The sequence below is a fragment of the Esox lucius genome, chromosome 11, assembly GCF_011004845.1.
Source record: "Esox lucius isolate fEsoLuc1 chromosome 11, fEsoLuc1.pri, whole genome shotgun sequence".
NCBI lineage: Eukaryota > Metazoa > Chordata > Actinopteri > Esociformes > Esocidae > Esox > Esox lucius.
The window spans coordinates 9,532,000-9,544,341 of NC_047579.1; the positions used below are offsets into that span (position 1 = coordinate 9,532,000).

Below are 12,342 nucleotides of genomic sequence, written 5' to 3' on the forward strand. Positions count from 1 at the left end.
TTATTCAAACGTTTAAACAAATAGTCTTTATTTCTGTGTAGGCTATTGGTGTTTGTCTTTATAATTATACCAGTGAGGGCCCGACACACCCAACCTACACATCCTATCCATACCGCAAAGCAAAATCCTCAGGACTAGAGTTAGTCCAGCTGTCAGGAACCAGACATTACTGGAGACTCGCTGCACCCTGGGGAGTAGAGTCCTCTTGCCCCTGCCATGTCCTTTAAGCCACATTCAGTCTCTGGGCTCTAATCAGTCTTTATCGCTGAATCACTTTCAAGTGTCCTGTACCTGTCTAGGAATTGAGAAGATGAGTTACTGCACAGTACACAATCAGATATTTGTCCATTACATCAGCTTGTTGCTTCCTGTTAATGCATTAGAACACAACCCTACCAAACAAAAAAACCTGTATATCCAATGTCTTTCTGCTTCTGTTGTCTAAATAGACTACAACAGTTGTAAACAGTAACAGAATAGTTAAAACATTAAAGTATTTAATTACGTTAAAGTATCATTGTCAAAAACAGTTCAAAACCATTCACAGTTCATAATCTGACCAGATTTTATCTGAAACTACAATCAAAGTCACCAGGAATGTAACTCCGGTTATATGAGTGGGGCGTAGCCCCCTAGAGGGATGGAAGGAGCTATCTCGCCAACTCTCTCGCCAGCTATCTCGCCACATTTGCATACACGGACGCGGCAGGAAGGTTTCTAGCAGGCAAGTGGTGGTGAGCGTTAAGAACGGTTGTTTGGCATGCAGATTGCGCTAATCCAAGATCTGCCTCACTCCTCCCGTTCTCTTGGGACCAGGAAGTAACAGGAGTAAAAACTGTCCTGTCTGAGATCCTCAAGGACCTTGGAGATCGCTCCTTCACTCAACAATTCCGTAAACTCTGACATCACCGTCTCCACTATCCCGGAGAAGGGGGGTGGAGCTGAGCGATACTGAACAAGATGACCCAGTCTGATCGTTGGATCGAGCCAGGCTGACATGGTACAGTGATGAAGCCACTCCCAATAACGCTCTGAGAGAGGAACAGCATGCAGTTGACGGGCATTTGTCAGGAAAAGTCTGAATTTCCTCTCTGCCCCTCCCGCCGCCGAGCTCCACCGGAGAGGAAGAGACACGGCCCAAGGAGGGAGAGAAAGGAATGAGAAAAAATAGGAACCAGGCTGGGAGGCAAACCAGGGTCTCCCATGCAACAGCCGAGGGCACTAACAACTGAGACATCTCACTGTACAAGAATCCTGGCATTTGCATATACGGATGCTGCACCCTGAGTGGGGATACATTGCTAGGAAATGCCAAGCAGTGCAGACGGGAATGAGGGGCTTAGAGGGAACAGGTAGTGAGACGGAGCAGAGAGCCGACGACGTTACCTGGCGTTTGATCCAATCATAGCGAGCGGGTTGAGAAGCCACCACGGTTACGTCTGTAACCCCAAGTGAACTCTCTGGACGCTTGGTAGCCCGCGAACGGCGGGAGAGAGAGGAGCCTGGCATTTGCATACGCGAACGTTTCACCGACGGTGAGTGAATGTAAACACGGTCGTGCCGGGCAGAACTCTGAGAGTAAACACGTTCTGGACTGGCAGGCAGCGGAATGAGAGACGCCTCTGAACCCGCTAGCAGGCTCTTATGTCTGTTAGAGGTGGAGGGTAGAGAGTATAGAGTAGTTATACCTATAACACACAACCCTGAACATTGTTAGCATAGCTCTTACCATTACACTGAATAGGGAAGGGAATAGAGCGTGCACAAGCAAAAACATTAAAAGACCTGCAGGCTGCAGAGTGAGAATGAGGGATAATGCGCTCACTTGCGCCACTGCTCATATCCAACGGGGCAGACATAGAGACAGAGAGAGCTCTCGCTGAGTCTCTAATGGCGGGCAATGAGCAGAGGGCGTGAGGCCGAATGAATAGAGCGGCTAGCCAGGGGGAGGTGGCGAGATAGCTCCTTCTGTCCCTCGTCGGTCTTCTTGAAACAAGCTATGGCAGAGTGAACAGCGTCGCCGAATAAGCCCTCCTGGGACAGAGGTGCGTTCAGGAGGGGTGAGCGATCAGCGTCGGGTGAGGAGGACAGAGACAGCCACAGGTGACGGTCTCCGACCACAGAAGAAGCCACTGTGCGTCCGGCGCAGACCGTCTGGTCCTGGTCAAGGTGGAGGAAAGCCTTTAGATTACCCACTACCTCTTAGACGCAGAGGAGGTGAACGGTCTAAAATATGGGAGGTCGCCGACGCGAGGAGAGCAACGTTGTTCGCCGCGGCCAGGGCCTGTGAACCCAGAACGGAAACATTGTCCCATAGCTGCCCCGTGTAGCGGTCCTTGGTGGATGGCAAGGTAGGCTTCTTCCCCGACCAGCCCCTGGAAGGCAGGAAATGCACGGCAAACTCTGGCTCCAAAGGAGGGATGGCCGAGCTAATGGGAGTCTGCCTACCGTCAACCATGGTGAAGGTGGCGTAGGATTTCTCGGGAGCTCTGGCGGAAGCTGGAGGGGACCAGGAACCCTCGGTGAAGGCTTTAAAACCACGAACCTCAAGCGCAGGGGGGTCCACCAGTTTGACACGTTCCGCCCAGGAGCTGAAGGACATATCGGAAGGTTCCTTTGGCGTCGGCAGTGGAGATAGAGGCAGCTGGATACGTAGCGCTGCTCTCTCAGTCATGCCCGTAAACTCCACGCGGAGAGGGGGCGGGCGGAAAGAAGCAGCAGAAGAGAGGTCGTCATCTAGCTCTCCCCGGAGAGAGTCAGGGGAGTCGGGTCCTGCGAAGGAGCGTCCTCCTCAGACATCTCGTCATTGTCGCTGTAGAATCCAACACGGGGAAACATCCACTTCCTGTTTGAAAAAGCCTGCCTGCCTTCTCTACACGTGTAGAGAGGGACAAAGCAGCACAGGAAGAGCAAGCCGGTAGGTCGGAGAGACCCTCGCGATTGCGTGAGCCGGTCCCAGGCAGGAAACACCCGAACGGTGAGGCTCCTGATCTGGTGACAGGTCAGCGCTACGGCATGCAGCGGCAAGAAACTTCTTCCTGGTTCTTTTTTCTGGTCGATTTTTTTATAATTTACACAAATATTTTTGATAAAGAAACACGACCATCCGCCGCCGCTACAGTAATTAAAAAGGCCATCGACGGCATAAAAATAAATAAACATTGATTTTAGAGATCAGAGTATCGATACAAAATTGTGAAAGAAATATTTAAATCGTAGTAACGGCACAGCACTCATTTCAATAAAAACATATGAATAATTTCTATAAGAATTATCCCAGAAGTTACCATCATGATAACACACTGAACTTTTTAACAGACCTTTGTATTACCAAGTTTTCCAACTGTATGTCAGAGGTAAGTCCCAACTACATCACAACAATAGTACCCATTCTTTAGCACAATAACGTTCACATACAAATGAAATGCATGCTGTCTTGCTTCTCTGTGACAGATGCCATGCTATCTTATGAAGGCCAGCACAATATATTGGTTCCTCTTCCTGGCTAATTCCCTGTGACTAACCTGCTCTAACACACACATGATCAATACGTCTCATTTGACTAAAATGACATAGATTATATGCATACGTTACACATAGAAGATTAGTACTTAGTACTTCCATACGTGATTATACAAGTTTTGATCACACTGATTGTACAGATACAATTGTCCTGTTATGTGTACTGTGGATAAAGACCAATGTTGGTGTGATGACTCCTAGGAAATAGAGAAGTTCTGTTTAAGTTGGGATCAGAACATAACAAAACACTATGCCTATTTTCACAGTGACATTTTTGACGCCATGTTTTCCGTGACCTACATTGCCGGGGAGACGGTCATCCAGCAAGGTATGTCAGCCATATGTCATCCAGGAAGTTATGTCAGCCATATGTCATCCAGCAAGGTATATCAGCCATATGTCATCCAGCAAGGTATATCAGCCATATGTCATCCAGGAAGTTATGTCAGCCATATGTCATCCAGCAAGGTATATCAGCCATATGTCATCCAGCAAGGTATATCAGCCATATGTCATCCAGGAAGTTATGTCAGCCATATGTCATCCAGCAAGGTATGTCAGCCATATGTCATCCAGCAAGGTATGTCAGCCATATGTCATCCAGGAAGTTATGTCAGCCATATGTCATCTAGCAAGGTATGTCAGCCATATGTCAGTCTTAAGGGGGGTGGGGTCCTTTACACCCAGTGTAATAGAAATGTAACACAGGTTCTATGCTTCTGGGAGTTGGTACTGTCCGCTCACTGTTCCCTCTGACACAATGGGTCATATGTAAACTGTAGTTGTTGTCTATATCAGACAAGTAATATAACAGATATTTGCCAAAGGGTAATCTTTGTATATTATCAAAGGTTTCCCTTTGATAATATATGATCAGGGCTTTATTAAACCACCGTTTCCAGTCCTCATGCTTCAGATGTTGCTGTTTTTATTTTATTTGTCCTGCCACTTTATCTAGTAATGTCACTAATGCACTTTCTTTTTTAAATACAAATATCTGTGATTTTAAAAGGTCTAATCATGAGGAGCCTATCAGAGAACAGGGTGAATCTGTTACCATGCAGCTTGGACCCATACATTTTTACAGATCTAATCCAGTTAATAGAGAAAAGGGGCCCAGGTTGTATTTGGGATTGTACATAGTGAACTACTTTTAGCCCAATGACCCTTATCTAAAGTAGTACACTATGAAGAGAATTTGGGTGTCATTTAACAAGAAACCTGTCAGCCATGGAGCTGTTGGTTTGACCCAGGACCATTTTAATATTGTGTTTATTATTATTATTATTATTATCATCAGGACTATACAAGGTATGATTTGCTGGTTGTTTTCTCAAAAAGAAATTCCTTTTGGTATAGGTTATCCTAAAGGCAGTTAAAGGAATAAATAACACATTCTTACCAATTGTGTCAACTGTGATTATTGGTGGATTTTTTGGGTTTGTTAGTTGTGTTAAAGAAATAAAGGATTTAGCTTATAACACAAACCTTCCAAATTAAAGTGCACATTGGGTTACTTGTCTTGCTCAAAGGACCACAGATACCAACAACCTGGGGAATGGGGGGGGGGTCTTTTGGAAGTTGGGGATAATTATGTAGCCATGTTGAAATAAGTCAACAGATTGAAATTGTTTCCATGACTTCAGGGTTGAAACACTGCCAGGAGATCCTTAGTGACCACAGAGTCCAGACACCCATTTAACCTCCCATCTAAAAGAAATCACTATAGTAGAACATCTAAAAGATGTCACACCACAGTATATTTCCATATGTATTAAGCCCTCACCAACAACATAATCCTAACTGTCAGGTCCTTACTATACAGGAGCCTCTAGGCATCTCTATGAATCTCTGGGGAGATAGTCAGGGCCTGACAGCGGGGATGCCTCTATGCATCCCTGCACTTTGGTTTCGGTTGTCCCCAATTAGAGGCAGCTGCCCTGCTTTGCCTCTAATTGGGATCTTATGGTGGATCCTTCGGTCACAGCTGTGGGGCAGGACAGAAGATGCAGAGTGGTGAAAGGTGAACATTCCCTTTATTTGGTTGATTTAAAACAACGCAAAACAAAAGGAGAGCTACAAACTGAGGCTGTTGGGCAACAAGCAAAAAACAATGATCCACACAAAGTGGAGACAAGACAACTTAAATAGGATCCCCAATTAGAGGCAACGCCGGCACAGAGTGAGAAGAGGAAAATGAGTAAAGGACAGGAGAGGGAGGTAGAGAGGAGACACTGGATCAGAGGGGACGGGAGAGGGAGGTAGAGAGGAGACACTGGATCAGAGGGGACAGGAGAGGGAGGTAGAGAGGAGACACTGGATCAGAGGGGACAGGAGAGGGAGGTAGAGAGGAGACACTGGATCAGGGGAGACAGGAGAGGGAGGTAGAGAGGAGACACTGGATCAGAGGGGACAGGAGAGGGAGGTAGAGAGGAGACACTGGATCAGAGGGGACAGAGACACCCTGAAACACAGGAGAAGATGTGTGTGTGTTTTCTATCCATGTTTCTATCAGGTTCTGTTCACCTGGTGTGCTGCATGGTTCTCTTTCTTCATGGTTAGTAGATCAGTTAACATGAGGAGGTTCACTCAATTTCTACTGTTGGACAGTCAACTGCCATATGAATCCAATGGCTTTGGTAGTCTGTCTTTAATAAACTATTTACAGCATTCTCTGTCCACACACACACACACACGGTGATTCATTCTATTGATTAGTGACTCTAGTTTACAGGCTACATCTTCAATGGTGTTTAATCAGGAATATTTACATCATATGATATATTTACTCACTACTAGAGAGTTTTTCTCAGTGTTTTACTACGGTGTCCTACTGACCAAGATTAGTGTGAAACATCATGTTGTGTTTGACACAGGGACCCTCTGACACAGAGGAGTCATAATAAACCCTAAACCCTGGATAGAGGGGCTCAGTGAATGTGGTGTTGAATGTGTACAGGTGGGTCAGTGTGTCAGAGGAGACCCTGTAGAAGGACAGAGTGCCGGCTGGCCAGTCCAGATACACTCCTACTCTGTTGGAGTCTGAGGAGGTGACAGGAAGGACGATTATCTTCTTATTATGATAGACTGAGTAACGGTCACCATAACAGAACAGACTCCAGGATGAACAGTCAACACCCCATCCTCTCCTGTTGATTCCTTTATATGTCACTCCTATCTCAGCCCATCCCCCACTCCTCTCTACCTCCCAGTAACAGTGTCCAGACAGACCCTCTCTACACAACACCTGTTCCTTGAACTCAAATCTCTCTGGGTGATCAAGATACGGCTGCTCCTCTCTCCTCCTTGTCACCTTTCTGTTCTCCTCAGACAGAGAGAGGTTATGTGTACTGTGTTTGGGTCCAGTGTGAGATCACAGACATCTGATGGATGAGACCAAGACACATTACACATCATCAGCATTCTTATTATACACACACATGCATGTTTTATTTCTTTATTGTCAGAAACTGGATATTAAGACACTCAGACAAAACACACTGAAACACACACACACACACACACACACACACACACAATCATAATGAAACAAACATCCACACCCTTACACACACACAGACATATACACACAAACCCACCCACAAACATACAAACAGTTTGATCTGGAAATATTTGGACACTGGCACAGTATTATTTTGGCTCTGTACACCACCACAATGGATTTGAAATGAAACAACTGAGATGGAATTGAAGCGAAGATTTACAGCTTTAATTCAAGGGGTTGAACAAAAATGTGATCAAATGTAGTTGGACAAATTAACACAAACATAAATAAAATGTTCATTTTTAATACTTTGTCGAGAATCCTTTGCAGGCAATGACTGTTTGAAGTCTGGAACGTGTGGACATTACCAAACGCTGGGTTACCTCTGCAGAAAATGTATTTATTGGCACATTAGAAAGGATTTGTACTCCGAATGTTTGATCAATTACACATATGCTGAAAAAATAGTCTCTCTCTGTCTCCAACTTATAAGGCCAGTGTCTTGTGCTCAGGGGCAGTGATGAATGGAATGTCGGCTGAGCAGGGCCTTGGCTCCATAAAACCACCATAAGAAACTGTTCTCTAGGAGGAAGCTATTGAACAGCAGGGGACCTTTGCCAGACCTTTACTGTCTTCATTTGTTGTTTGTCCGTGGGTCTTTCTGCCTTAAGTTTTGTCTTCAGCAGGTTGATCATGCATGCTTGATCGGGTTGAGATCAGTTGATTGAATAAGCCATAGCAGAAAATTCCACTTCCTTGTCTTAAAAAACTCCTGGGTTGCTTTTCACAGTATGTTTTGGGTCATTGTCCATCTGTAAACTGAAGCGACGTCCAAATAGACTTTGCTGAATTTGGCTGAATTGGAGAAAACAATATATCCCCATAGAATTCATCCAGCTGCTTCTGCAACATCATCAATAAACACTAGTGACCCAGTGCCATTGGAAGCCATACATGCCCATGCCATCACACTGCCTCCACCGTGTTTTACAGATGATGTGGTATTCTTTGGGTCATGAGCTGTTCTAAGCCTTCTCCATACTTTTTTCTTCGCATCATTCTGGAACAGGTTGATCTTAATTTCATTTGTACAAAGAATGCTGTTCCAGAAATGGGCTAGCTTTTTTAGGTGTTTTTTTGGCAAAATCTGGCCTTTCTGTTCTCAAGGCTTATGAATGGTTTGCACCTTGTGGTGAACCCTTTGTATTTGCGAAGTCTTCTCTTAATGGCAGACTTGGATAATGTTATGCCTACCTCCTAGAGAGTGTTCTTCACTTGGTTGGATCTTGTGAAGGGGTTTTACTTTTCCATGGAAAGGATCCTACAATCATCCACCACTGTTGTCTCCTGTGGACATCCAGGCCTTTTTGTGTTGCAGAGCTCACCAGTGTGTTCCCTTTTTCTCATAATGTAACTGTTGATTTGGCCACTTGTAATCTTCCTGCTATCTCTCTGATGGATGTTTTTTTATACAGCCTAAGGATGGCCTGTTACACTTGCATTGAGAGCTCCTTTAAAGGAATAGCCCACACCTGTCCATTAAACAGCTTTGGAGTCAATTGTCCAATTACTTTGGTCCCTTGAAAAAGACGGGGCTACATATTAAAGAGTTGGAATTCCATAATCCTTCCTCCAATTTGGATGTGAATACCCTAAAATGAAAGCTGAGAAACTGTACTTTAAACCCATATTCATTATTTAACTGTACCTTTAATATATTCTGGTAAACAGCCAAATTAACAGAACTTATGTCAGTGTCCAATTATTTCCTAACCTAACTGTAAATTGTGAACACACACCAGCTATATATGTATAATAAATCCCTTACATTTTTGGGGTCCTGATTTCAACCTCCACTCTCCACCATGATCCATACTGTGGAAGAAGCAGAGGAGCAGACTGTCATTCAGTGATACACAAATAAAAACACACAACCACACACCTTATACACTCACCTAAAGGATTATTATCTAATCAACCAATCACATGGCAGTTGCTTCAATGCCTTTAGGGGTGTGGTCCTGGTCAAGACAATCTCCTGAACTCCAAACTGAATGTCAGAATGGGAAAGAAAGGTGATTTAAGCAATTTTGAGCGTGGCATGGTTGTTGGTGCCAAACGGGCCGGTCTGAGTATTTCACAATCTGCTCAGTTAATGGGATTTTCACGCACAACCATTTCTAGGGTTTACAAAGAATAGTGTGAAAAGGGAAAAACATCCTGTATGCGGCAGTCCTGTAGGCGAAAATGCCTTGTTGATGCTAGAGGTCAGAGTAGAATGGGCCGACTGATTCAAGCTGATAGAAGAGCAACTTTGACTGAAATACAACCGAGGTATGCAACAAAGCATTTGTGAAGCCACAACACGCACAACCTGGAGGCGGATGGGCTACAACAGCAGAAGACCCCACCGGGTACCACTTATCTCCACTACAAATAGGAAAAAGAGGCTCTTTCCACCACAATAGAGCATCTTTGGGATGTGGTGGAATGGGAGCTTCGTGCCCTGTATGTGCATCCCACAAATCTCCATCAACTGCAAGATGCTATCCTATCAATATGGGCCAACATTTCTAAAGAATGCTTTCAGCACCTTGTTGAATCAATGCCACGTAGAATTAAGGCAGTTCTGGAGGCGAAAGGGGGTCAAACACAGTATTAGTATGGTGTTCCTAATAATCCTTTAGTTGAGTGTAATTTAATTAAGCTTGCTATAATTTATTCAACCAATAAGATAAACTTATTGGGGGCCCCTCTGATTGGCTGCCATGGGTGCCGTGCACACATCTCACCCATTAAAGCTCCGCCTCTGTCAAGAATGATTTTGGCTATGATAATTGTGTAGTGAAAATCTGATATTGTGACAGCCCTAATGGTAGTCATTGGGTAAAATCCCTGTGGAATGAAATTATGGGAAGGAAGGATGAAAGAGAGATAAATCCTAAACACTCCAGATTACTTCACTGCTATCACACATTATAGAACTCTAGGGACAAAATAAATCACTTTTTGACATTGTTACCCCAAGTTAACCTGACGGACCAAGTATGGGGTTCTGGACTAGTGTAACAAATACAAACTATTAGTCTACTCACCTCAGTGTCTCCAGTCTACATTGTGGATCCTTCAGCATAGCAGAAAGATGCTTGACTCCTGAACCCTTCAGATCGTTGTTACTCAGATCCAGTTCTTTCAGGTGCGAGGGGTTTGATTTCAGAGCTGAGACCAGAGAAGCACATCCTTCCTCTGTGACCAGACAGCTTGACAGCCTGTAAAGAGTCATGATTTCACAAACTGCTTCTGCCATTAAAAATCCTCATTGTGTAAGGCCCCAAAAAGATATGTCATGAAATGAGCTAAAGCATTGTGTAATCTAAACATTCTGTATACTCCCCTTGTCCAAAAGGTAAAAATGACCCGCCTTCACTTAACCCCTAAAATAAAGCAGCTTATTTGAATTTTACACCCCAAATATATTTTGCATGAAAAAACAACCTGTCACACATCACAAACTTTATGAATATCTGTGTTTTCCCCTTCACAGTGCAGAAAGACTGTATTTAATTAATGGACACCACTTGATTTTATTACAACTCACCTGTCGTCTTTCCTAAAGTAGAGGTTTATTATTATTATTCTTGCTTAAGTATTACATAGGGGTAAACATTTTGAGCATGATATAGCACTTGTATAGCTTTGGAAAGTAGCAGAAAGTAGCAGAAAGTAATTTTAAAAGCATTTTATTGAAGGGAAACAATAACAGTCTTGAACTTTATGGGCAACATAGTGATATATTCTTATATACTGTACAATGAGGAATTCAACAACCAAATTCTAGCCTTCTCACATCTTTTGAACCATTGTCCACACCCAAAAGGTGTATAAACAACAATAATAAATATGAATAAGACAATAGATACAAAACAAAAAGGTGAAGAACCTAGATAAATCAACATGTAGGTAGGGTTGCCAGTTTGGCACCCGTCCCGTAAAATACGGAATCGTCCCGTTGTGGTATTTTCTGGTAAGACAGATCAAAGATCACACTGTCATAGTAATCGGAGCCACCAGATACACTCAGAAGACCGGTCCGAGATAAGCACAGACGTCCTTACGGTGTTCAAAAAGACATTCCCCCTGTCAACATCGTGTGCAAAACAACTCGTTCTCTCGTTGATGCACCGGTGCTGGAACCTGTAAGTCCCGTATAGGTCAACTGGACAGAGTCGAATTCCTTCTCCTTTATTCCATCCCGGACAGAGCCCCCAAAATTGTTGAAGTCTAAAACTTCCCCGAGTTGGTTTGATGGAAAGGAGAATAGCACACCAGGAGTCAGGTCAATTACCGTACTGTATATTCCGTTTATTACAAAAGCTTTTGGAGACAGAGTGTCGCTGCACAATGTCTAAAGATTTGGCAGTCACACAAGTATTATTTATACTACAAAGCGGGGGTGGAGAGAGCCAAGTATGTGTGCCATTGGTCCAGTTTGTTCTTTACCTTATTTGTGAAAATGCAGCCCAACCGTCTCTTGTGGTTTCTGTCCGGTGCCTATTCTTGATTCACTCTTACCCAGACTGTGTGTGATATTAATCTGCCCTCCTCGGTTTCCTGTTCGTCTGAGACACACAGGCCCAGTCTGCTCTCCTACCCCAGAAACAGCTGTTATGGAAATTTTGAAGTAAGGTATGTTGAGAAATGTCTGTCTTTCCAGTGGCTGATATGTAAATCTGTACTTTGATTGTGACACACGTCTGTATAATATCAGAGGATTATTAGGTATTTGGGCCATGTCCTCCTGCCTAGAAGAATGTATTCTTTGTCATCATATACATGTATGAATGAGTTACTAGTTAAAGATGCAGAGAGGGGTCTGGTGTTTGACTAGGAGACCTCCTTGACCGGCACGGGTGGATTAGAGGGGTACTCATAAATCTGTATAACCCTTTAGTGTCTCTGTTGACTATCCAGACATTGTCCCTGATACCAATGAGTTGGCGGACTGGAGGCGGTCCTCCAGAGACAGTAGAAGCGTCAGAATGTCTTAATCGCAAACACGTTTGCCGGCTCACCACCAGCGGCAGCAGCCTTCCTATCGCCTGTGTTCTGCGGCCGGCCTGTGGTCCAACCGCCGTTATACAGAAGGCGGACCTTCCACGGCAACCGCTATTTTCGAGCAATCTGCTGCTTTTATATATATATTTAATATTTATAGCATGCAGTTTATTGAGAATACTGATTGATCAAACCAGACAAGTTTCCATTTGGTGTTTTAATTCCACATTTCAAAGTACAGTAACTGTCATTCAAACAAG

The 12,342-nt window shown here is 44.0% G+C and overlaps 1 protein-coding gene across 1 annotated transcript in view; it reads right to left on the reverse strand.

Moving 5' to 3' along the window:
- LOC109616257 (NLR family CARD domain-containing protein 3-like) overlaps positions 1-12,342 on the reverse strand; it is a 54,892-nt gene continuing 42,550 nt past the window's right edge. Inside the window, exons 6-8 of the mRNA XM_034295457.1 lie at positions 10,123-10,296; positions 8,856-8,902; positions 1-291 (exon numbers count right to left, since the gene is read on the reverse strand). Coding sequence (XP_034151348.1) covers positions 260-291; positions 8,856-8,902; positions 10,123-10,296 — 253 coding nt within the window. The 3' untranslated portion in view covers positions 1-259. The remainder of the gene's footprint in view (positions 292-8,855; positions 8,903-10,122; positions 10,297-12,342) is intronic.